This window comes from Microcaecilia unicolor, chromosome 11, assembly GCF_901765095.1.
Source record: "Microcaecilia unicolor chromosome 11, aMicUni1.1, whole genome shotgun sequence".
Classification (NCBI taxonomy): Eukaryota; Metazoa; Chordata; class Amphibia; order Gymnophiona; family Siphonopidae; genus Microcaecilia; species Microcaecilia unicolor.
The window spans coordinates 74,099,465-74,126,824 of NC_044041.1; the positions used below are offsets into that span (position 1 = coordinate 74,099,465).

General features: G+C 42.0%; 1 protein-coding gene across 1 annotated transcript; it reads right to left on the bottom strand.

The window, feature by feature from the left end:
* Positions 1-27,360, bottom strand: ABHD8 (abhydrolase domain containing 8). The gene is made up of 5 exons (XM_030219552.1): positions 27,289-27,360; positions 8,824-9,559; positions 4,363-4,533; positions 2,394-2,610; positions 1-321 (listed from the first exon to the last, which is right to left on the bottom strand). The coding sequence occupies exons 2-5, from the start codon at positions 9,549-9,551 to the stop codon at positions 166-168; spliced, it is 1,272 nt and encodes a 423-aa protein (XP_030075412.1). The 5' UTR covers positions 9,552-9,559; positions 27,289-27,360; the 3' UTR covers positions 1-165.

Genomic DNA, 27,360 nt, shown 5'->3' on the forward strand with positions numbered 1-27,360 from the left:
GTTTGCTTTCACCAATCTCCATAAAGCGCTTCTCTGAGAAACTGCCTTGGCTTGCAGAAAAGCTTGTGGGGAGTAGCTTCCCCCCTGTCACGCCCTCTTCTGGTTCCCCTTCTTCCTCATTTTAGGGAAAGGTCCTTCAATGAACACAGCAGTCCTATAGCCATCTCATTTGCCTTCCATTTCTTCCTGCTGCTTGGCTGCTGTCACATCTGGCTCCCACAGGAGAAATTCATGCAGCAGTGTATTGATGGTCTCTGGGCACTCCATCATCACCATGTGACTTCCCTCCTCAATCACCTTTAAAAAGGCGATCAGCAAAATCTGATTTCAAAAAGAGAAGGGCACATGAATAATTTGTCCTGCATTTTAGAAACACACAGTTTAGGGGGGAGTGGGGACAGGAGAGTTGGTTTTGGTAGCATACAATGACAGCCTAAACTACAAGAAAGATTTCTGAGTGGAAATGATTGCACTGTCTGAGATTAAAATAATGGGTCCAAGGTCATGCACAGCCACTGGTGCAAGGGGATAGAACAGGTAGTCTGGCTTCTAAGTTAATGTTTTAAAGCAATACCTCACATCTTTTTATATTGCAAGACCATTTTCCTCCATATTCTATAAACTTGCATGTGCACATAACTTAATTAACTGCTAATTGACTACAACTGGTGTTAATTGGCGCTCATGGACAGTTACACACAACTGCCCTTAATTGGGATTCTGTAAATTGTGCGTGTAAAATCCATAGCACACAATTGCAAGGGGGGCAGGTACCTGATATAGAGTTGGTGCTTACGCCTTTTCCCCGGATTTTATATAGCGCGACCAAAATTATGCACGCAAATAGTAACATAGTAAGTGACAGCAGATAAAGACCTGAACGGTCCATCCAGTCTGCCCAACAGTCACACTCATGATCAATTCGTGATTTAATCAGTAATAAATGTGACACTCAAACCACACGTCCACTGTGCCCCTTCACATTTCTGCACAAATCCCTTTCATATTCTGGATTTGCGCATGCAATTTAATTACTTAACAAGCCAATCAGCACTGATAATTGTCACTTAAGCGATTATCGATACTAATTGGCATGAATTAGAATTTACACGCACAACTTGCTAGGCATATTCTGTAAAGTGCGTGTAAATTCTAATGCACGCTGCCAAAAAGTGGGCATGACCATGCGTGTGGAATGGGCATAAAGTCATTGGTGAGGCCCCACCTGGAGTATTGTGTTCAGTTTTGGAGGCCGCATCTTGCTAAGGATGTAAAAAGAATTGAAGCGGTGCAAAGAAAAGCTACGAGAATGGTATGGGATTTGCGTTACAAGACGTATGAGGAGAAACTTGCTGACCTGAACATGTGTACCCTGGAGGAAAGGAGAAACAGGGGTGATGTGATACAGATCTCTCTATATAAAACGCACCTCCAACGTTCTAATGAAGCCTCACTTTCCCAACGTTCTAAAAGTGAAGTGGCTGAGATCGCTCAACTATACACCACTATAATAGCCCTTATGCTTGCAGGTGTCACCTATATGTGGGTACAATAGGTGTTTGGTGGGTTTCGGGGGGGGGGGGGCGCTGACATTTCCCCCCACAAGTGAAAGAGTGCATTATAGGTCTGGGTCACCTCTACAGTGCACTGCACCAACCACTAGGCTACTCCAGGGACCTGCTTGCTGCTCTAATAGGACTGGCCATAACATCTGAAGCTGTCATAGAGACTGGTATGTACTATTTCATTCACATCTTTGGTGAGGGGGTGGAAGGGGGATCAGTGACCACCAGGGGAGTAAGGGAGGGCCATTCCTTTATTCCTTCAGTGGTCATCTGGCTGTTTATGGCACTTTTTTGTGGAATAGTTGTTATTAAAATAGGTCTAAACATCAATATTAACAACATCCAACTTTCAGCCCTGGACATTGTTGTTTTTTTACATCATGGCAGAAAAACATCCAAGTGTTAGGAATGCCCACATCTGACTCTTAACATGCCCCCTTGTGATCTGGACAGACTGCACAGAAAAACATATTAAAAATGGGTTTCAAAAATAGTGATTTGGATGGTTTGAGAAGAAAAACGTCCAAATAGCACTTTATGCCATTTTTTTTTAGACATTTTTCTCTTTTGAAAGTGATGTTGAACTATGCAAATAAGAATTTTCGAAGTAAAACTTTTGCAATATCCAGGGAAATCCAGAGTCTCTGTGCATCTGAAAGGCGAAGCTGCAATATTTGTGAAGGGCTGGAAGTAACTGGCAGAGCTGTTTCCTGTGGCTGTCCATGAACGTAACTTAGGAAAACCATACTGTGGGTATCAGTATAACACGTACCCACCCAACAAATGCATACCACAAAAAGTAAAGAACAGAGCCAACACGCAGTTTACCTCTGCCATTCTCTGATCCTCCTCGAAGGGGACAAACTTATCATGCATCCCATGAACTAATAGCACTGGGACTGTCAGCTCAGCATGATACACCTCATCTCCCTCTGGCCAGTACTGTCCACTCATCATTGCACGCAAGACAAAGGATGACACGTTAAAGGCATTCCCTTCCTTAAGTAGCTGCTTCTCTTTGGCACCCTGACGAGCAAATCCAGCCCTGTCAAAGATAGGAAAGATACAATTTAAAGAAGACTTAATATGTGAATTAGTGCATGATGTAAGCACAGGGCCACTGTAACTTTTAATGCAGTGGCTTGACAGTACACACCATTTCTTGCATTAACTGCATGGCAGGGAATACCATACATTAATTGTTATTGTAACAGATAATACAGATCACCTAAGGCAACCTCAATAGTAAGTACATCTGCACTAACCTGCAATGCAGTTAACACACTGTAAATATGTTGTCTCTATATGGACAAGATGAGAGGCATGCTCAGCAATTAACCAAAAAGGCTTTGCAGTTACTGCTTTGCAATTTTTACCAGACTTTATTATAAGGGAGTGGAGGAGTGGCCTAGTGGTTAGGGTGGTGGACTTTAGTCCTGAGGAACTGAGTTCAATTCCCACCTCAGGCACAGGCAGCTCCTTGTGACTCTGGGCAAATCACTTAACCCTCCATTGCCACATTGAGCCTGCCATGAGTGGGAAAGCACAGGGTACAAATGTAACAAAAAAATAGTGTAAAATATGGGCAGAAGGGATCCAACAGATGTCAAATATTATATCTGCTTGTAAATTTCTCATGAAATTTTCTCCATCATTTCTCATCATCACTAAATAGCTACTAGAACTTGTGGTACTGTATTTTGTGTCTCCCTGAGGACTAACAACCTACCCTTCCCCCCCCCCCCCCCCCCCCCCCTTCATTACAAAAGTAGAAAAAGAAGAATTAAGTGCTAAGTGTTGTGTGGCTTTCTTTCATGGTCACATGCAAAATGACTAAAAGTCAAGCTGTCAGTTTGGAGCACTGAGACCACAAGGATTGTTTCCAGTGCAGCACTGTTTGCTGAAAGTGTCATGACTGGCAGGTACCCAAGGACCCTGTCTCACATCTGTCACACCTGATAAGCAGTTTGTCAGTTGGTATGCTAAATAACAAGAACACTGAATACTGTGACCCGAGAAGTTTAGGCTTGGCTGAATTGTGTATATTAGGAGCAGGGGGTGTAAGATAGAGAGGCAGTCAATTCCCCAAAGGTGGTAGCACTATACACAGCATTTCAGTGGCAAGGAAGCTCAGCATTAAATAGTCATGACGTGCAGTGCAAAGGCACATAGGGATTCATTAGTTACTTAGGGAGATATTTCTAGTGGTAGAAGGTGATGGATGCCAAAATAACAGAATTCAAGTAATCCTGAGATAAGTGAAGAGGATCCTTAGCGGTGGGGGAGCAAGGGGTAAAGTCTGTGGTAGGCGGAGAGGATCTTCAGATGTAAGGGCAGATCAGCTGCTGTCATTTGCTATGTTGTATCTCAGTTCTGCATGCATGTTTGTTTTATGTGGTACAAGGCAGATTTGTTCATTGATTTAAATTCTTGCATACCACCTAAAAGCTATTGAAGTGGTGTATTAGAAATATAAATTTATTTATTTATTTGTTACATTTATACCCCACATTTTCCCACCTATTTGCAGGCTCAATGTGGCTTATAAAGTACCGTAATGGCGTTTGCCATTTCGGTTGATAGCAAATAAATATTCCAATACTGACTGAAACTCCATACACCCAGCTTTGTGCACCTCACTCCTGCCTACAGCACCTTCTGCTATTCCACTGTGGCTGAGGTCCAGTACAGTCACACAGAGCTTTGCTGATACAGTGCAGACCTCCCTAAAGCTTCTGAACACCAGCCAATTAAAAGCCATGACATTCACCATCCTTTACACACTAGAATTACTTACTTGAGGAAACTCCATGCCAGGCAAGGAGACAAGCAATGCAGCACGCAAGTTGGCATGTTGAAAATGGAGCACAGACTTGGTTCTAGGGCTGTTGGACCCCCTCCATTGACCATGACCACCTTATGTACCAGGTCTGGATACTCATGGGCCAGAAAAGTGCAAAAAGAAACCCTGTGGGGAAAAAAAGCAACAGAGACGACCCAAAATTAGACCCATGCATACCATACAGGAAAGGAGAGAAGGGGCTATGATAAACATTGAACTAGTGGTCAGCTATTGATAATGCAGTCACTAAACCTCTTTTATTATGAAAAAGTGGTTGTAGAACTAGGGATCACATGATAGTTTCACGAACATCAGGAAATATTTTTTTGATGGTAAGAGGACAGATGCCTGGAAAGTCCTCTCAAAATGGGGAGTGGGGGTTAGGAACTGGAAACTAAAATGGTAACATTTCTATTAAAATGTTTTATTACATATTGTGTTGACATTGTAAGTAGTATATTATGCCATAATTTGTATGGCTGGACTCAATAGTTGAGAGTTGCTTTTTCATGGGGGGAAATTTTTTTAAAGAACTACTGAGTCCAGACCAGTTATTTCTAGGCAACTCACAACAACAAACAGTGGATTCTCACGGACATGCTAAACGTGGAAATCATTACCCAAGTCTTGCAGTTACGATATTAGAAACAAGTTTTGTAAATCTTGTGGATGATAAAAGTTATCAATTGAGATTTTCCACAACTTGTACATCAGACCATGTGGTATATATTTTGTGTTGTAGTTGCAAGAAATTCTATGTGGGGAAGACTACAAGACCTTTGTACGTGAGGATTAATGAGCAACGCTCAAGTGTATCCAGATAGAAATTGGATGCTCCTTTACTGCAACATTGTTTATCAATTCCTCACAGCTTTGATGACTGTTTTACAGCAGGAGCAACAATGGATTTTTCATCTCAGTACTATTTAACCAGGTGGTTTACACATGAGCAGGAATTGGAGCTGGGTTTATTTTGTGACACAATAATTTGTAATTGTCTCGCTTCATAGTATTCTTCTTTGATGTCATCATTAGTATATGATTGGTGGATGTGGGGTAAGAGGTAGAGTTTTAAAACACTGCCACCATGTTGCTTTCAATTTCAAGAAACAGGGCAACGAGTTCAGACTGTGTTGCTGCAAGTAAGGTCTAGCGTTCAGGATTATAGAGCGTCTTTAGATCCAGAATATTTTGCATGGGATTTTCATCATTTTATTTTTTGTAGGTGGCTTTTGGACTTGATCCCCTGTTGAAGCCGCAGTGAAACGGATGCCTGTCGGGATCTGGCCGTTTCAGATAAGTGTCACTGCAATGCATTCATAGCTGCTCTAGCTCATACCAAATACATTTGTGATTAACCTTACATTAAGCTTCTGGGTGATACGCTATTCAGCATGAAGGTTTTCAGTCTGCACGTCACACGTCTGTGGTGAAAAAATGGCACAGAAAATATTTCCACCTAGTGTCTGCACCCAACTTTAGGGGCATCCATTTATGCCAAAAATACCAGTGCCTAAGTTAGGCATGGAGCAAGTGTATTCTATAACCGTGTGTGTAGATTTTTGGTAATGCCCATGGTCTGCCCATTCCACGCTCCCTTTTTAGCAGTGTGCATTAGAATTTCCACCCACCAGTTTACAGAATATGCCTAGCAAGTTGTGTGCGTAAATTCTAATTAATGCCAATTAGTATTAATAATTACTTATTAAGTGGCAATTATCAGCGCTGATTGGCTTGTTAATTAAATTGCACACACAAATCCAGAATACGACCGGATTTGAGCAAGCAATTTTGTTTTTGCTATATACAATCCGGGAGTTCATGTTTATAAATTGATTAAAAATGTATTAAATTGATTACAAATGTATTAAATGGGACATTGATTCTAACAACTGGACAGGAGGGAAGTTTTTGACCTATGATGGAAGATCATTATCCCAACAGGTTAGTAAAATTTCTTTGCGATGTCTGAAGTCTTTTCCTCCTGTAAAGAGTTCTGTCCTTTAGTAAAAGGGCCCCTAAGTTTGTACCTGAGGCAAAGCAGGGTTAAGTGACTTGCCCAAGATCACAAGGAGTAGCAGCAGTAAGTGTATTGGCTTTTCAGTTCCCCGGTGCTTCCTACACTTACTGATTGATTTTCTTGTGCTTATGGTTATTTATAGGATGCTGTCATCACTGTGCTTGTAAATAATCTCTCCCATGTGTCATTTGGTGGTGGAGACCCAAAGCATCACAGTGCAACCAATGACTATCTGCTAATTAAAGAACAGAGGTGAGAGGCAGAAGAAAAATCTTAGAAGGACATGTCTGTACAGCAGAGCATCAACCACCTGAGAAATGAGATGTCTGGTTCCTATTAATGCTGTTAGCCTCTCCTCTTTTCAAAACCATTGAAAAGTTAAGCAAAATGCCATGACAAACCTAGTTAACAAGGCGTAGGAAACAGTTAGAGCAGCAACCTAAGATCCAGGGAAGCCAAGGTTCAACCCCACTTCTCCTACTGACACTTCTCGGGACCTTGGGCAAATCGCTTAACCTTTCATTGCCTCAGTTACAGATTGTAAGCCCTTCAGGATAATGACCTACGTGCTGAAGCTGAAGATAACTGATCTTAGATTTGGAAATACAAGTTATGAAATCCACATCAAACCTTTGCTAACGCAGGTAGAAAAGTTTTAAAGCCTTCCTCTTCCTCCCCCACCCCCACATTTATTATCCAGCAATGAGAAAACTGCCCTATCAATCCTCTATGTCCTAAGACAGTGATTCTCAAACTGTGGTTTGTAATCCCAAATGGGTCCATAAAATCCTATTTGAGGTTGTGACTTGGGCTACAAAAAATTTAAATCCCTGGATAGTGACTTTATTGTCATATATAAGCCAACAGGACACCATAACTTGGTTGTGTGGGCTCAGTGGGAGGCAGAACAACAACAGGGGGGACTAACCTATGCTAGAAGTCGATCTAGAGTGAGGCATGGGGGAAAAGTCGGATGGGGGTTGCCCGATTTGTTTAATATTTTAAAATGGACTGAAAAACAGTTTGTGAAGCACCGTTCTAAGAGCTATGTCAATCAAGATACCACTGGGTCAGTATTCAAATGTTGTGATCAGTGTTTCTTGTAAATGCCAGCCAGGGTGTTTAAACTGTCCACATATACTCAGTGCCACTGTCCGCAGAAGCAATGGTGCTGAATATATGTATTTAGTGGTGAGTGGTGACTGGTGCTGTCTGTAAGGATAGGGGCGATAGTCTGCTGCTAGACAGGTCGTTATGTGGTTTAAGTGAAGACATGCTCCGTCTCTGGTCCTATTCAAATCCAGAATAAAATTCACCTTGTTGAGGCTGATTTTAACTATTAACTCCTTTTCACCTGTTTAATACCCATGTTCTTTTAATCATTCCCATACTAAATGAAACTCCTTTATTTATCCTGTCTTGAATACATTGTAAACTCTGTCAAGCAAAGACTGTCACTTAATTGTGTACAGCGCTGTGTATGTCTAGTAGTGCTACAGAAATAAGCAGTAGGACCTTCTTTTTGCTGTCCTAACTTTACTGCACAGCCCTCTGGATAGCAGCGATAGGCAGAACACCCTCGCTGTGCCCCGGTTCTATCTGGATAGTACCGGCTGTCTGTAAGAATTTTCAGTAGCACTGTCTGTGTAGTGCCATTGAGTGAAAATTCACAGATAGAGCTAAACAGGGCGTTTATCCGCTACCTCAATGTGCTCTTGAAATCTGGCCCCATGATTTTATAAACCAGGTCAGAAAAATGATTGTTTAAGAATATTTCCTAATGTATTTTAGAACCCCTAAGGCAACGGTTTTCAGCTCTGCCAATCTCGATTTCTGCATCACTGGGAAGGGTGCAGTTAGCGCAGCCCATCTGCATGTCAAAGCCCCTGCAGTGTACTGATGCATTGAACTGCAAAGCTGCTCTGCCCCCATTCAGGGAGTCTGTTGGCATCCAGCTCTTAGAGAAAGACATTGGATTTGGCTGTAGTTTTTGGATGAGGAGTGTGGCATCAGCAGTACATATTATTAATTCATGCCTTATTGAAGAGCTTATAAATAATTAATTCTAGTACATTTTAAGAGGAGCCTTAAGGCAGGTTGGACTGTGCATTCCTTGCATGAAACAGCAGCAGAACTGCCTCTAATATATCAGTGGTGATCAGTTCCAAGAGTTTCCCTGATCATTTATAATGCAAGCAAATCAGCCAGGAGATAGCCTTTGATTGTTTTGGATTCACTTAGGACCAATATGTGTATTTTATTGTTATTGTATTGGTATAGTCTCTGAGTCCCTAGTATTCTATGTCCTGCACTTTGCTGGATTCTCCCTCATATCCAGCACCTAAGAATCTGTGTAATGTACAGAAATTTCCATTGTCGTGGGCATAGCTACTCACCCATATGAATGTCCCACTAGAATATTCCTCTTCTTGGCATATCTCTTGAAAATGGCTCTCATATCCTCTGCTAAAGCGTAGAAGGTGTAGGCAGCTGCAATTTGTGGGGCAGTGCTGGAGCCGTGCCCAGCCAAGTCAGGCGCCACCACCTCATAACCCAGCTTGGTGAAGAAGTCCAGTTGCTCCTTCCAAATGTCCAGTGAACCACCCACCCCATGAATGAAAAATATGACCACATCACTGTGGGAGCCCTTGCAGCTACTTATCTTCTGCTTGCAGTCAATGTTGATGGTCTTTTTGGGCTTTCGTCTCCGGCGTCTGGCAGCTATTGTTTCCTTGGGATTGGCGGGAGTGTGGCTCTGCGTAGTAGTGCTGGTGAAGTCAGACAGCTCCACCTCCAGTGTGCTGTTGGGTACCATATTGCTGTTGTGGCATTGTAGGATTTCTGAGCTAATGACATCTCCCAGATTCTCAATCACCAGTTGCCCATTGCGATAGATAGTGATCTTGCGCTTGCAGTGCACCACTCCCTTCCCTTCCTCCTCTTCTGGTGGGACCTCAGGGGTACTACGGATTGGCAGGGTGTGCTTCACTCGGAGGATTCGGCCTGGCTTCACCTCTACAAAATCAAAGCCATCGCTGGACTCCACACTGTCCACGGGGCCCACGGAATTGGTGGCTTTGCCTGTGAGGCAACACATGATTCCATCGGTGATACTGGTCAGCATTATGTGTCCTGCAGGAAGGAAAAAACAAACAAACGGTTAATCTCCTCTCTCATAGGTTCCAATTACTGATATGCAGTCAAGGCAGTAAGTTTAAGGAAACATGTCCACAGTGCTACAGTAGGAACTCAGGAATCATGGGCCTACTTAAGGGTAACACATAGAAGCCAGATTCAGGGACTATGACTGCAGGGTTTCAGAAGAAGCCCTGGTGTATGGACCCTGACCCAGGGCTGTCACTGCACTAGTCAGACTGTGTGTGTGTGTGGGGGGGGGGGGGAATATAAACAGGGGGTAAATATTCCTATATAGTTGTGAATGAAGGTTCATGGTGCAGGATTCCAATCATGCAGTGCCAATTACAACCTAAAAACAGCATTAGCACAGCTTAGCTTGTAAGGAACAGCAGTTGCAATCGTGAACAATGGTATTAGTTGCAATAGAGCGATAGGAAATGGTTCAAGTTAAGTTTAACTGATTCAAGTTAAGTTTAACTGAGCAAAGGAAGATTGAATTTTATCATGGAAGCGGGCATCATTGCTGACTTAAAGGTTGATCTTGTATGAAGCAAAGTTAAAGATGGCAAGACTCGAGGTTGCTTCTGCAGGAGTTGTGAGACCATCATAGAAGCAGAGTTTGGGAGTTGTGAGGGAATATGGAGTGTTAGGTTGGTGTGTGCAAAGTTAGTAAAAGATGTGAGGTGAAGAGGTTGGGTTGGGCTTCATACAGGAACTTGTATGTACATCTACAAATGTGCATGAACCTCAACCACGCAGACTGCATAGGCCATTTTGGTCTTTATCTGCCATTGTTCACAATGTTACTCTGATGGAGCTGGAGGTACACAGGAACTGAAAGAGATTACTGGGTGAAAAATAAAAGCACAGGGAAGAATATCAGAAGCAGGGAAGACAGTCAGGATGGCAATCACAAAAAGTGAATAAAGAAAAACGAGATAGTATGGTAAGGCGATAAAATGTTTTCAGGTACATCAGTGAAAAGAGGAAAGGTGGGGGGGCAGTGATAAGAGTCACAGGAGAAAAGGAGGTTTGAGGGTGGGGACAAGGAATACTTAAATACGTCTTTTCAGTATTTATTGAAGGGAGGACTGGAGAAAGACCATCAGGGGTTTAACTTAGATTGTAAACCCATCTGGACAGGGAAATAAGTGCACTATCTGAATAGTAATTGGTCTTGAACTTGGAGTAGGAAAATGTGAATAATTAAATCTAAAATCCAAATTTGGTAGAGGAGAGAGTTTGTGTAAATCCAACAAAAATTAACGTGGACAATGCTGGAGGACCAGATGTGATACACCCTTGGCTATTAAGCCAGCTCAGAGAGATTTAGATGAGTCCTCAAGATGATCTGCTCAACAAACTTTTTGAGACAGCAGTGGTTCATTGAGACTGAAGGAATGATGATGTTGCTCCTCTTCCCAAATGTGAGAACAGAGATGAGATTGAAGATTACATCTCTCAGAAAATTAATAGAGACTCTAATGAAGGAAAGGAGAGTGAAATTCTTGCAGGAACCAAGGCAGTGGTTTTACTGAAAGAAAAGCATGTCAAAAAAAAATTTGAGCAATTGATTTACTAGGGAATTAGATCAAGCCTGTACATTAGAGACATAGCTTTCTGGGATACTGTCAAATATTTTTCAATGTTGTCCCACTCAAAGGTCTCTTGATTAAATTGAGCAGCCAGATGGAAAGCCCCAGGAGAATGGATTGGATTAGAAACTGGTTGCATGACAGACAACAGAGGGTAGTAGTTAATTAAATTCACATTGGAGGGAAGAAAAATGATTAGTGAAGCTCCTTGGAATCAGTTCTGGGGTCTGTTCTGTTTAGCTCCTCGGGGAACAGTCATGGGGTCAATTCTATTCAGCATCCTTGTGAGCAATATTATGGATGGGTTAGAAGGAAAGTTTCCTTTTTTTTTGCAGATGATACTAAAATCTGGAACAGAGCTGACACTCCTGGAAAGAAGATGGCATGAGAACTGATCTAAAAGATTAAAGGAGCCATCAAATGTTTGGCAGGTAAGATTCCAGTTAGGGGTGCAGAAGTTTGAGGAAGCATTCGTGATCAGGAGAGGTAAGAAATTCATATGTATGACCCAGAAGAGAGACCTTGGAGTGGCAGTGTCTGATGATAAAACAGTACCAAAACAGTGTGATAAAAAAGTGGCTGGAACCAGAGGAATGCCGGGCTTCATTGGGAGAGGCCTAACCAGCAGATACCTGCTCCATTTAAGTCCCTGGTGAGACCTCTCCTAAAAATATTGTGTCAAGTTTGGAAGGATATAGATGGAATAATTGGCCTTGAGGCTATCAGAATAGTGTCAGGGTTTTCATCAAATTCCTATGGCATAAAAGACCTGTTGTTTAGTCTGGTAGCCGTCTAGATTAGGCACACTAGGGACTGGGTATTTGGGTGTTTGGATTGAGGGATGAAATATTGTGTGGTTATCTATCGAGGAGAGTGGAAATCTTATGAGGAAGCTACAAAAAGGTGAGAGGAAGAGCAGTGATGTCCTGTAAACAGTCAAGCTTCTACAGCTGCGATATATCCATGCAGTGTGGACAGTGGTGTTTGATTTTCTTAATTAATTTGTTATTCCACCATTTGTAAAGCATCAGAGCAGATAGGCTATTTGGTCTTTCTAAGTTTCCAGCTACTGTGTTACTATGGCAGTAACTCTAATGCAGACAATAGTAAGAGGATTACCATACAGGACTCCAAGATGTAAGATCACTGAACATATAAAGAGGAATCCTCCTTTCCTCCTCTCCTGAAGTTACTATTGAGGAAACTACACATCTCCTTTCTTCCTCAAAATGTACCACCTGTTCCTCTGATCCCATTCCCACCCACCTTCTTAATGCCATCTCTCCTGCTCTTATTCCTTTTATCTGTCACATTCTCAACCTCTCACTTTCCACTGCGACTGTCCCTGCTGCCTTTAAACATGCTGTGGTCACACCTCTCCTTAAGAAGCCTTCACTCGACCCTACTTGTCGCTCTAATTACCGACCCATCTCCCTCCTTCCTTTTCTCTCCAAATTACTTGAGCTTGCTGTTCACCGCCGCTGCCTTGAGTTTCTCTCCTCACATGCTATTCTTGACCCACTACAATCTGGTTTTCGCCCTCTCCACTCAACCGAAACTGCGCTTACTAAAGTCTCCAATGACCTATTACTGGCTAAATCCAGAGGTCAATATTCCATCCTCATTCTTCTTGATCTTTCCGCTGCTTTTGACACTGTCGATCACAGCATACTTCTTGATACCCTGTCCTCACTTGGATTCCAGGGCTCTGTCCTTTCCTGGTTCTCTTCCTACCTCTCCCTCCGCACCTTTAGTGTTCACTCTGGTGGATCCTCTTCTACTTCTATCCCTCTGCCTGTCGGCGTACCTCAGGGTTCTGTTCTTGGTCCCCTCCTCTTTTCTATCTACACTTCTTCCCTTGGTTCATTAATCTCATCCCATGGCTTTTCCTACCATCTCTATGCTGATGACTCCCAAATCTACCTTTCTACCCCTATCTCACCTTGCATCCAAACCAAAGTTTCAGCGTGCTTGTCTGACATTGCTGTCTGGATGTCTCAACGCCACCTGAAATTAAATATGACCAAAACCGAGCTTCTCATTTCCCCCCCCCCCCCCAAACCCACCTCCCCGCTCCCCCCGTTTTCTATTTCTGTTGATGGCTCTCTCATTCTTCCTGTCTCCTCAGCTCGAAACCTTGGGGTCATCTTTGACTCTTCTCTCTCCTTCTCTGCTCATATCCAGCAGATTGCCAAGACCTGTCATTTCTTTCTTTACAACATCCGTAAAATCCGCCCCTTTCTTTCCGAGCACTCTACCAAAACCCTCATCCACACCCTTGTCACCTCTCGTTTAGACTACTGCAATCTGCTTCTTGCTGGCCTCCCACTTAGTCACCTCTCCCCTCTCCAGTCGGTTCAAAACTCTGCTGCCCGTCTCGTCTTCCGCCAGGGTCGCTTTACTCATACTACCCCTCTCCTCAAGACCCTTCACTGGCTCCCTATCCATTTTCGCATCCTGTTCAAACTTCTTCTACTAACCTATAAATGTACTCACTCTGCTGCTCCCAGTATCTCTCCACACTCGTCCTTCCCTACACCTCTTCCCGTGCACTCCGCTCCATGGATAAATCCTTCTTATCTGTTCCCTTCTCCACTACTGCCAACTCCAGACTTTGCGCCTTCTGTCTCGCTGCACCCTACGCCTGGAATAAACTTCCTGAGCCCCTACGTCTTGCCCCATCCTTGGCCACCTTTAATCTAGACTGAAAGCCCACCTCTTTAACATTGCTTTTGACTCGTAACCACTTGTAACCACTCGCCTCCACCTACCCTCCTCTCTTCCTTCCCGTTCACATTAATTGATTTGATTTGCTTACTTTATTTATTTTTTTTGTCTATTAGATTGTAAGCTCTTTGAGCAGGGACTGTCTTTCTTCTATGTTTGTGCAGCGCTGCGTACGCCTTGTAGCGCTATATAGTAGTAGTAGTAGGAATCCAATAAAATTTATATGGAAATATAATGTTTGATTTTAACAAAATATTTCTAAAAAGCACGGAAAAGACCTCAAAATGCCCGACCGCTTACTTTCAGTTTTTCAGCGGCTTTAACTGGGGCATGGTGTTCATCACTGGTCATAAAAACTTTGCTTGGAAAGAATTATTTTAACTTTTAATTTATTTCCAAATAGATTTTAACAATTTTGCTCTTTTTACAAGAAAAAAATTTTAAATATATTGACAATATCAATGCTAACTTCAAATTTTCTTTGGTTCATAAAAACCTTCACTGATTCTCATGAAGTGCTCTAAAGCAGCTTTACAAAGATGAAGTAAAGTCGAGCACTTATCTGTTGCCCGACGGTGGCCCCATCTGTTTCGCTTGTGGGCTTTTTCAAGGGCTGTGCTTCGACAGGGAAAGCACTAAGTTTTGGTCAGATCAAGAGAGAGGAAAAAAATTTTCTCAATGCTTTCCCTGTCGAAGCACAGCCCTTGAAAAAGCCCACAAGCGAAACGGATGGGGCCACTGTCGGGCAACAGATAAGTGCTCGACTTTACTTTATCTTTGTAAAGCTGCTTTAGAGCACTTCATGAGAATCAGTGAAGGTTTTTATGAACCAAAGAAAATTTGAAATTAGCATTGATATTGTCAATATATTTAAAAACATTTTCTTGTAAAAAGAGCAAAATTGTTAAAATCTATTTGGAAATAAATTAAAAGTTAAAATAATTTTTTCCAAGCAAGGTTTTTATGACCAGTGATGAACACCACGCCCCCAGTTAAAGCCGCTGAAAACTGAAAGTAAGCGGTCGGGCATTTTGAGGTCTTTTCCTTGCTTTTTAGAAATATTTTGTTAAAATCAAACATTATATTTCCATATAGATTTTATTGGATTCCTCTTTATATGTTCGAGCAACTCTGATGCACCAGAATTTGGCCTTAATACTTCACACTTTCACTAAAACCACTGGGGCTCAGATGCAGAAAGCTGACTCAACAGTGTGGGAGTGTATTTAGCATTGAAGGAGAGTGAAAACTCCAGGGGTTGTAATCCCAGCTCTCTGAATGAGAGCTTGCTCAGTCTGTATTACTTCCCTCTGCTCTGCTTGGTCTGAGCTCTTAGCAGAGGGAAAGATCACAACAAGCTTGGACAGACTCCAGATCCCATCTGGAATGACTTTAGCCTACTGAACCTTTCCTTGCCTCCTCTGCCCTTGTCACATTGTGATAGACTGGTGAATGACGCACTTTGGAAAGGTGGTGAAGTGGTTGCAAGATATGCGAGCCTTAAGTCCCACTCCAGAGATGTGAGATAAGATAAGACTGTGCATCTCAACTGTCTCCTTAGCTAAGTGTTGACAGATTTCTCTCCTGCTCCCATCTTAAGCAAAGAATCATGGCTACTGTGTTAGCAGTGGCGTGCCAAGGGGGGGGGGGGGCGGTGGGGGTGGTCCACCCCGGGTGCACGCCACTGGGTGGGTGCCGCGCGCCTGTTGGCTCTTCGTTTTCATGCTCCCTTTGCCCCGGAACAGGTTACTTCCTGTTCCGGGGCAGAGGGAGCATGAAAACGAAGAGCCGGCAGGCGCGCGGCACCCCCCCCCCCCCAGTGGCATGCACCGGGGGGAGGGTTCTTTCGCCGGAGGATCGGGGGTGCTTTCGCCAGGGGGGGCGTTGCACTGTTCAGGGGGGCGCTGCACCCGGGGGGCGGGGCGCATCAGCAATCCGCCCCGGGTGTCAGCCCCCCTAGGAATGTCACTGTGTGTTAGTCTATTTCAATGTTTAGAAATAAAGGCTGGCCTATATTTAATGTCTGTGGCTAGCTTTTGAATTATCCTGTCTTCGCCAGGTCAGTCCTGCTCCCAAAGCACTTGGGCAGAGCAGTAGTCTGACAACTGTTTCCTTCAAACTTTCACCACTTGATGTAAGAAATCTGAATGAGAGAGTTTCTAGCTTCCTTAACAGTAAATCATTATACAAAACTACACATTATAGGAGTCATTTTATAATTACCTATTTTTGCTATGTACACTTTGGCAGATTCTCAGAGTGAAAGAACATGCAAACTTTCCCTTTGAAAATCACCCTAGGAAAACTAGACACACACACGTTTATGGCTGCTATTTGGTGTCCATAGTTTTTGCTTGTGAAAAACTCTGATTTATATGCCTGACTTTTTCAAAGGGGGTCAATACAAACCCCACCCCTGGGACACCTCTACTCACTGTGGGTGAAAGTATGTGAATACACACTGCATGTGGATATTCTTACTTGTATACCAGGTGGGTAATATTGTAAAAACCAATTTCCATGGAAATGGTTTTGAAACTACCTTCTACAAAATGTATGCTTATCTGCTTAGCAATGACAGATCTTTAGTGCACTAATTCTGTTTATCTAGATATCTATCATAAATTACTAAAATCCGTTGTCTAAAAATCTAATAAGCTACCAGACCAGTAGGTCAACAGGGAGGCTACCTGTGCTGTTTCTTACAATATAAGAGGTGCCTGGGTGAGATGGTGCTGATAAAGCCGAACTGGGTCCTGTATTCACCATGAATTTACTTAGCAACAGCAGCCATTTGATGCTCCAGGAATATGTCAGAATCTCTGCCTACAGCTGAACACGAATCATTAACCCTCTACCCCCCCACCCCCATATCCTCCCCTCACACACACACACACCATATCCTCTACCCCTCACACACACTATTGGCCGCACCTCTCAGTCAATCCAATTTGCATACACATCAATAACCTCCACCCACCCCATGTTCTTTCATAGCTGAGTGACAAGATGCAAAAGAAACAGCATTAAAAAAAAAACCCCAAAAACAGTGCTCAAGCCTTCGCTCCCAGTCTAATCCATGCTTTCCAAGCAAAAAGGACAGCAGTTGTCTCAGTACCACCTTTAGCCCATTTTATGCAAGCAGGTTCTGTGCTATACAAAGAATCATATAAAAATCTTTCATCCCACCTGGCAAGATCAAAGAAAGAGATTGTTAGCAGCTACTAGCCATGGCTGCTGTTTAAGATCTTCTCCTCAACAAACTAATACCTTGATTATATTTGGCGCTGACAGAATAGACAAGCTAAAATCTTCCAGTCAAACAATATGTGAATATCAGGACTCAGGTGAGTAGTGAAAAACCAGAGTGTGATATTCCCACTATGACTAATTTTAACAACTTCAGCCAGCAACAGTAGGCCAGAGATTCTACCAGCAAACTGAAGCAGCAGTTCCTTTGGCTGAGCTAATAGGATGAGGTTGCTTTCTACTGATGGTGAGAAGTCAAAGATATGCCCAGGTGAGAAAAGATGAACTGAAAGGTGGAAAATGCCATTTGCTTAAGAGGCTATACTGTTACTTCAGCACTTCTAGGTTTTGTTTAGGGGATTTTAATTCTTAAAAGTGAGCTTTGTCAAATGGCAGAAAATAAAAATAAACCTACAATTGTCTAGGTTTTTATATCAATGATTAGATTAGGAAGGCCACTGTTTATATTAAATTATATGAGTAAAACCAGAGAACCATGGTCATCGGGCAATAGTAATTCTGCAATGAAATCCCATTGTAACAAATTTTCTTTTACAATATCATCTCATAAGAACATTAGAACCTAAGAGTTACCCTACTGGGTCAGACCAAGGGTCTCTCTAGTCCGGTATTTAGTTTCCAACAGTGGTCCAGTCTAGGTCAAAAGTACCTGGCAGAATCTGAACGAGTGGCAAGATTCCATACTACTTATATACTACTTTAAAAACAGCTTATGGACTTTTTCTCCAGGAATTTGCCCAAACATTTTTTAAACCCACTTCATTAGCTGCTTTTACAATATCCTCTGGCAATAAGTTCCATAGCTTTACTATATGTTGAACCAAAAAAATTGTTTTTCCTATTTGTTTTAAAGTATGTAACTTAACGACGTGTCCCCTAGTATTTATACTTTTTGAAAAAGTAAACGATTTATGATCAGCTGCTCTACTCCACTGAGGATATTATAGACCTCTACCATATCCCCCCTTAGCCATCTCTTCTAAGAACGTAAGAACAGCCATACTGGGTCAGACCAATAATCTATCTAGCCCAGTATCCTGCTTCCAACAGTGGCCAATCCAGGTTAGGGCTCTTTAGTTTGGAAGCTCTTTAGTTTGGAAACTAGAAACCCAATTAGTAGCAACATTCCATGTTAGCAGTCCTGGGGCAAGCAGTGTCTTCCCCATGTTCATCTCAGAAACAGACTATGGACTTTTTCTCTAAGAACTTGTCCAAACCTTTTTTTAAATCCAGTTACGCTGACAGCGAGTTCTAGAGCTTAACTATTCCTTGAGTGAAAAAATATTTCTTCCTATTTGTTTTAAAAGTATTTCCATGTAATTTCATTGAGTGTCCCCTGGTCATTGTACTATCTGAAAGAGAGAAAAATTGATTCACTTCTATTCTACACCACTCGGGATTTTATAGACCTCAATCATGTCCCCCCTCAGCCGTCTCTTTTCCAAGCTAAAGAGCCCTAACCTCCTTAACCTTTCCTCAAGTGAGAGTCCTTACATCCCCTTAATCATTTTGGTCACCCTTCTATGTACTTTTTCCAGTTCCACTATATATTTTTTGAGATGTGACAACCAGAATTGCATGATTGAAAGGTGTGGTCTCACCATGAAGCAATACTGAAGCATTATGTTAGAGCTGTACCAAATAGCATATTTTACTATTCTGCCGAATATGAATAATGGCATTGAGCTTTAACATAAATAATAAAAGAAGAAATGTGAAATCAGAGATCAAGTGTTTATTTCAGTAGAATTTAGCACAGTAGAGCCCCGGATTATTCATATTTGGATTTAAATCACTATTTGGGGCCGAATCAAATATGAATATTTGGTACAGCCCTTATGAAGCTACAATGTAGAAAATTTAAAATGAATCAGAGAAAATATTTCTTCACTCAATGTGTAATTAAACTCTGGAATTCGTTGCCAGAGAATGTGGTAAAGGCGGTTAGCTTAGCGGAGTTTTAAAAAGGTTTGGGCGACTTCCTAAAGGAAAAGTCCATAGACCATTATTAAATGAACTTGGGGAAAATCCACTATTTCTGGGACAAGCAGTATAAAATGTTTTGTACTTTTTGGGATCTTGCCAGGTATTTGTGACCTGGAGTGGCCACTGTTGGGAACAGGATGCTGGGCTTGAAGGACCTTTGGTCTTTCCCAGTATGGCAATACTTACAGTGGTGGAAATAAGTATTTGATCCCTTGCTGATTTTGTAAGTTTGCCCACTGACAAAGACATGAGCAGCCCATAATTGAAGGGTAGGTTATTGGTAACAGTGAGAGATAGCACATCACAAATTAAATCCGGAAAATCACATTGTGGAAAGTATATGAATTTATTTGCATTCTGCAGAGGGAAATAAGTATTTGATCCCCCACCAACCAGTAAGAGATCTGGCCCCTACAGACCAGGTAGATGCTCCAAATCAACTCGTTACCTGCATGACAGACAGCTGTCGGCAATGGTCACCTGTATGAAAGACACCTGTCCACAGACTCAGTGAATCAGTCAGACTCTAACCTCTACAAATGGCCAAGAGCAAGGAGCTGTCTAAGGATGTCAGGGACAAGATCATACACCTGCACAAGGCTGGAATGGGCTACAAAACCATCAGTAAGACGCTGGGCGAGAAGGAGACAACTGTTGGTGCCATAGTAAGAAAATGGAAGAAGTACAAATGACTGTCAATCGACAAAGATCTGGGGCTCCACGCAAAATCTCACCTCGTGGGGTATCCTTGATCATGAGGAAGGTTAGAAATCAGCCTACAACTACAAGGGGGGAACTTGTCAATGATCTCAAGGCAGCTGGGACCACTGTCACCACGAAAACCATTGGTAACACATTTCGACATAACGGATTGCAATCCTGCAGTGCCCGCAAGGTCCCCCTGCTCCGGAAGGCACATGTGACGGCCCGTCTGAAGTTTGCCAGTGAACACCTGGATGATGCCGAGAGTGATTGGGAGAAGGTGCTGTGGTCAGATGAGACAAAAATTGAGCTCTTTGGCATGAACTCAACTCGCCGTGTTTGGAGGAAGAGAAATGCTGCCTATGACCCAAAGAACACCGTCCCCACTGTCAAGCATGGAGGTGGAAATGTTATGTTTTGGGGGTGTTTCTCTGCTAAGGGCACAGGACTACTTCACCCGCATCAATGGGAGAATGGATGGGGCCATGTACCGTACAATTCTGAGTGACAACCTCCTTCCCTCCGCCAGGGCCTTAAAAATGGGTCGTGGCTGGGTCTTCCAGCACGACAATGACCCAAAACATACAGCCAAGGCAACAAAGGAGTGGCTCAGGAAGAAGCACATTAGGGTCATGGAGTGGCCTAGCCAGTCCACCAGACCTTAATCCCATTGAAAACTTATGGAGGGAGCTGAAGCTGCGAGTTGCCAAGCGACAGCCCAGAACTCTTAATGATTTAGAGATGATCTGCAAAGAGGAGTGGACCAAAATTCCTCCTGACATGTGTGCAAACCTCATCATCAACTACAGAAGACGTCTGACCGCTGTGCTTGCCAACAAGGGTTTTGCCACCAAGTATTAGGTCTTGTTTGCCAGAGGGATTAAATACTTATTTCCCTCTGCAGAATGCAAATAATTCATATACTTTCCACAATGTGATTTTCCGGATTTAATTTGTGATGTGCTATCTCTCACTGTTACCAATAACCTACCCTTCAATTATGGGCTGCTCATGTCTTTGTCAGTGGGCAAACTTACAAAATCAGCAAGGGATCAAATACTTATTTCCACCACTGTATGTACTATGATATTCTTTGCTTTATTCGCTATTCTTTTCCTAATAATTCCTAACATTCTGTTTTCATTTTGGCCACTACTCACCCTGAGCAGAAATTTCAATGTATTGTCCACAATGAGGCTTATTTTCAAAGCACTTAGCCTCCCAAAGTTCCATAGAAACCTATGGAACTTAGCCTCCCAAAAGTGCTTTGAAAATATGCCTCAATGACACCTAAATCCTTTTCCTCAGTGGTGACTCCTAAAGTGGAACGTAGCATCATGTAGTTATAATTTGGGTTATAATCTCCTGAGGTCCCGTTTTCATCTAGTGTATTATGATGCACAAACTCTATTGCAATGAAGCCAGACAGCCACTTTAGTTAGATAAGGACGAAAATCCTTCCCCCTCTCCCCAATCTGGGAGGAGCAGAATGGTGCACATGGATTAGCTGACCTGGCAGCTAAGAGAGCAAAAAACTATAATCACTTCAACAAATAATCACAAGCAGGAACAATAAACCTCGGTCCTACTATATATTCACAGCAACAGTGGAGAAAAAAAGAAACTTCAGTTTACTATAAACAACCCCTATTTTCCCAAGGTTTCAATTCAACCATCATAGGTCATTAAAAAAAACCACCACTGATCCAACTGGAATTAAAATCTTTAAAGAACTGCTGCTGAATTGTAACTTGTGAGCACAAACTTGTTCCATTGTTGCTGTGAATATATAATAGGACTGGAGTTTATTGTTCCTGCTTGCATTTATTTGTAGAAGTGATTATATTTTTTGGATTATATATATTATGCTTCTAGCTCTGAAGAAGAATAGTTAAAAGAACAACCAGGTGAAGTTTAGGATATTTGGATTCCCTTCTTAACCTTTGCTGAGCTTATGAGCTAGATTCCCCTTAGACTTCAGCTTCTATTGACTCTTTTTTTGACCAAACCATTTTTAGACTCCACAATGTATTGATACATGACCTTTCAAGGACAAGAGTCCACTTTGTCAGGTGCATGAAGAGGTGACTATGTATAAATGAAGAGTGGATGTGTAGAGAGGGGATGAGAGGATACAGCATACAGAAAAGAGACTGAAGAATGCACTACAGTGGTCCAGAGAAACCAATGACAGCATAGACTGGGCATGAAGTTCATTGACACTTGTAGTGGGGTCATAAAACCACTGTTCCTATTCAGGTCTAGGGTAACGGTCTCATAGTAACATAGCAGAAAAGGGTATATCAAGATTGAAACGGCTTATTTAGTGCCCCCCCCCCCCCACACACACACACAAGATGTTTAGACTTGCAATAGCTTCCCTACTTAGCCGTCGATCTGCGTACACTCAAAACAAAGCAAACAAACCTATGAGCTACTGCATCCATGTTGTCATTCTTTATTGCTGGTAGTATTTTAATTTAATCTCACTTATATTTTCAAACATGCCAGCTTATGCAGCACACAGATGTACACAGAGGAAGTATAATAATGGGATAACTTTTCATAAGTAGAGTAAGTATTTGTTATAAGTCGTAATCAGTGTGTCATTTGGAGGAGATATCTTAGCATGTGTTATATTCCTGCAGAGATTTTTTTTCTCCTGGTAAAGGGCCACTAAAACAGACATGATGTTATGAGAATCAGGTGTTCAGCATTCAGAGTTTCTATCTATCTATTTATTTATTTAGTAATTTATTTACTTATTTATGGCAGTTATATCCCACATTAAACATGAATTAGGTTGAAACCTGGGAACATTTAAATCTTTTTTTTTCTTGTGCTTAGATCAAAAGAGAAAGATGGTTTGTGGGAACTTGCTCCTTTGTTTTGTGGGAATGCAGTGGTATGTTATAAAAATGCAATTAATATTGTTTATTACTACTATTTAAAAGAAAGATATTAAATAATGAGGGCAGAGCTACCTTCATGCAGAAGTCCAGAATCAGTCTAAATTTTCCAATTCTGTGATACATATTTTTCTTCAAGTCAGTTTCAACAGCATTTTCTCAGGTTATTACCCAAACGTGAACACAATTATAATGCTAATTAATAAATTTTGGATGTTACTAAATTCTATTATTCTGTCTCTGTATTTCCAGTTTTGGCACAGTATATGTCATCACAAGGACAAATATAAGACAACCAATGGACTGCATTAGGGGCTTATAGCTTATTAAACAAATGAGAGATCTGCATGAAAGAAAATATTTTATTATTTTGATTTATGAAAACCACTTGTCCCTGAAACATGCTCAAAATAGATACTCAATTTGTACAAAAGAGATGAGTTGAAGATGTGATTCCATGTGCCCCAATGAAAGGAGAGTTTAATTTTACTTCCAGTCTTTATAACACCAGGCTTCCCAAGGCAGATTACAACAACAAGAGTTAAGATGAACCCATCAGTAAACAAGATATCTTCTCTGAAATTTGGTCATGTATTACTGAATTGTATAGAACAGTGTAGAAAAATGAGAACAAAATACAGCCTTTATTAGTGCTGTTTCTACCAGCTACAATAATTTTTGAAGCTGTTTTAGTGATATTCAGTTTTGATGTCATGATATTATATCTACACATGGGACATTTTCAAATAAATAAAAAATCTGTCAAATAAGTAAAAAAAAATTGTCCTCCACCTTTTAAGGCACTGCCTACCCAACTGGAACAGCTTTAGACTTTTTACAGAAGGACCACACATAGGCAGTCCATTATTTCTAATAATCTTTTACTATCGCTTTCAATAGTGTTTGCTATTGTTTTGGGTGTACTTGTGATTCCGCCTACTGGCTTCAACCCATATAATGGGCTAGATAGCCTCGTACCGTCTGCTGTTCTCAATCTAACCTCCTCGGTAACTACTACTGCCCACTTCCTTCCGAGGACGTCAGGCACGATGCAGATACAATGATGCTGTGGTCCGATCCATCGCAACATATGGCGATCCTTCCAACCAGGCTAGACTTTCTAGGAGTGGAAATCCAAGCCTGCCCCCACCTCTTGGTATGCTCAAAGCTCAATCACCACTTTCCTCTACCATAACACCAGATGCACTTTCTTCTGATTATTCATTCTGGTTAAATATGGAATGTAATTAAGCTAATTGCCTTTAAGTGAATAAGCTGTCTTCATTAGAGTTGCCAGCCTTGAAAACAGTCTCGCTCTTCATGTACAGACTCCAAAACAGAAGAATCTGCCTGCCCTATGCCTCTCCTAAAGGGGTTACAGCACCATGGAGAGAGCTCACGGTGGGCGGAGGAATGAGCACAGTATTGTTGCCTTGTGTAGTATGCAAGTCACCATTGCCGAGGTGGTTGCATATATCTTCACTGTTGAGGAATCCTTTTAATTTAGAGAATGTACGGGTACCTACGGCAGCGGTTGTAACCTGCTTATTCTGGGAGGCAAACAGACTTGCATCAGGTCTGTACAGAATCAGCACTCTTGGCCTTCATTTTGGTGTCTTTGCAATCATCCATACAGATCATTAGGAATCTGAAGGACAGGTTAGGAGCCCTGAATGATACAGCTGAACAACACAATGCAGTCGTACACTGAAAAAACCTGCGGCGACTAACACTTTCTTACAAGAGCCCAGCCGGGGTTCGTGGAGGGGCCGTAGGAGCCATTCAGCTATTAGCTGAGACCTATGCGAATGTAAATTAAGTCCTGAGATTTTGTGCTTTCGTTCTTCATTCATTGCCTTCCCATGGCTTTATTTGAATGACAAAGATGCTGTCAGGCCCTTGGAATGCGATTGCCCTTGAGTTTTTTTGCTCCCGATTTACCACACAGCAGAATAAATGCTACCAGCTAGATAAATCACTGACCTACTTTAGTTGAAAAGTGGTATATGATATGATAACACTGCTGCAGTGGGAATGGGCTAGGCAAGAAGATTCCAGACAGGAAAGAAAAGCAAATAGAACCTTCAAATCAAGAGCTACATGGAACGGTGCAAGTAAGGTGTGTATTTCAGTGGACGCCTGTACTAACCGACTATAGTCCTATACACTGCGTTTAGTCAGGAACGAAGAAACGAAATTATGACCAGTTAATTTGGACTACTGGATAATTCTCTCAACTGTGAATCCGAACCCACAGCTCCTTCACTTCTAATCGTGCTGGGATTTGGGACCATATGCACTGAAAAGGGTTTTCTCGTTTCCCAAGACTTCTTTACCATTTTCCTCCTTCCGTGTCTATGATTGAAATGCACAATTCACCTGAACCTTGCACTGTGACCTCACCAAGCCCTGCCTTCAGTGTTTACTGGACTAGAGAAACTCAGTATCATATCTCCAGATTTTTAACATCCGGATAACTCCAGGGAAAGCGTGTAGTACTTGTGAAAGATCAGACTAAATTAAATGTTAAGAACTTAATATTCAGTGTCACCCTATCACACATTTTGATTATTCCAATAACACCGGGGCCATTTCTTACAGTTGAGTTTGTGCCTTTTTTTTTTATTATTTAAACTGGCCTTAATGTGATGTGCTCGACGAAACAGAGTACAGATAACCAAAATGATTGGGAGTATCTGATGCAGGCACATTTCCGTATGGCAAGTCATCCAATTTATTGGATTTCGGTTGTGGTGCAAATAAACCAAACGCATCCAAATAACATATCATCCTCCTGCAAATAAATAATAAAATTGCCCACTGTTTTTCTCACCTGCTAGTGCCAAAGTCTTGAGGGAAAGGAACTGCTTATAAACCCCAATTCCTCCCTCCTTCTGCCCTGCCCCTGAAAAACTGCAAAGAAAATCTACAATAAACCATTTCCAAAATGCCATCCCTTCTAAAATACAAATCGTAAACACATGTTAGACCTTTATATTTTTTACAGGAATATGGTATGTGCTAGGTAATGCTGCTGTTGGGAGTGAATTGAAGTGGCCTCTAACATCAGCTCTTCCCTTAATATATAATATTTTTATTTTATTTTTACAGCTAGCAAAACATCAACATAATTCATTCGATTCTTTCTTTCCTGCTTTGTTTGAAGCAAATTAATTGCTCTCCCCCCCTCCCCCCCCCACACACACTTTCTGCTTTGCTGTTTGCAAACTGGCTAAACCACAAAAAAATCCGGGCGCTACTATGCTGTTTGCAGCTTTTGAAGCTTAGCATAGCCAGTATAACACATTAAGACACGAAGAGATCCCTGCAACGATTTTGAAACCAGGACGAATGGGCTTAAGAAAATTTTGCACATGTTTTAGGGAAGGGGCGAGAATTAAAGAAATGTAGTAATAATAATAATAATAAACGACGAACATGTCTCGCTTGGACATTTCATAAACACAGCCGTATGGTGTTAACATGCCACCCATCCAGAATATGAAGTATTTAGCAGCACAGCATAAAATCAGCAAAGCTCACACCTCTGATCATATATACTTTTAGGTTTGGGCATGGGTCAATACTCCTACCCTGATAACGTTACCATTTTAGGAATGTATCAGCCAGCTATAGAAAAAAGCATTTGAACAACAACGGTGCAAGGAACGATCAGAGCCTGCAGTTCTGCTACCAGCTTCCAAAGGGTTAATTAAGCATGGAAGCCATTCAAACAGATAAGATGTATGAGACGCAATTCGCCCCCAGCAGTCTGTTTGGAGGGGGGGGGGGCAGAGAATATTACAAATAAAATATTTCATATACTCTTATTCCAGCCTCCATTAGGATGCTATATCACCATCTAAAGCCAGACAGAAAGGCAGGTTCTCTCCATCCCCCCCCCCCCCCCCCCCCTCATCTGCTCAGCAAGACTCTGCGCAGTCAAAACGCGCCAACGGCCTGGCTTTCGGCAAGATACCGACATTGAGCAATAAAAAGCACCTCGGCCCCTGCAAAACAAAGGGTTGTTTCCATCCACGTTCTCGGCTCCCTCCCTTGCTCTCCCGCATAGGGGCAACTGTACAGTGATAATACTTGCAGGATTCCTTCCTGCTTTGACAGGTGCATACAGGGAGCTAGCTGCAGGGTCAGCTAAACTGAGAGCCACGGGCAGGCGAAAAACAGAGAAATCGAGATATCCTAGCCCAGCTCCAATACACTGCAACAAAAGTCATTTACAGAAATCTGCAGCATGCCAGAAAGAGATTTGCTTTTTATCGTTCAAAAGACAGGCAGGAAAAGGCCTGTTGTTTTCATTTAATTTTGCCTATGAAAATCTAAGCGCATCAATCAAAGCAGCAAAACCACTATGTAGTATTATCGCAAGCAACATTATAAATCGCTATAAAATCCAGGATTCCGGTTCTCAACACCTTGTGGCCATTCTCCCCCCCCCCCCCCCCCCCAAAAAAAATAATACTGCATACAACTCCTTTGAATGGTGAAGGGGGGGGGGGGAGGTATGCTAAACTACCTCATTTAATGACCCAAAGCATCAGCAGTCGTTGTTATAAGCGTGAAATTAAATACAGACTTTGTGCAAAAT

Excerpts from the sequence above, each read along its gene's own strand:
- ABHD8 (XM_030219552.1), bottom strand. The coding sequence starts at position 9,551 with ATGCTGACCAGTATCACCGATGGAATCATGTGTTGCCTCACAGGCAAA. Across the intron at positions 4,534-8,823 it reads CTAGTGGGACATTCATATGG|GGTTTCTTTTTGCACTTTTC; the intron begins GTGAGTAGCTAT and ends TTTTCCCCACAG. Across the intron at positions 2,611-4,362 it reads CTGGCATGGAGTTTCCTCAA|GGCTGGATTTGCTCGTCAGG; the intron begins GTAAGTAATTCT and ends TATCTTTGACAG.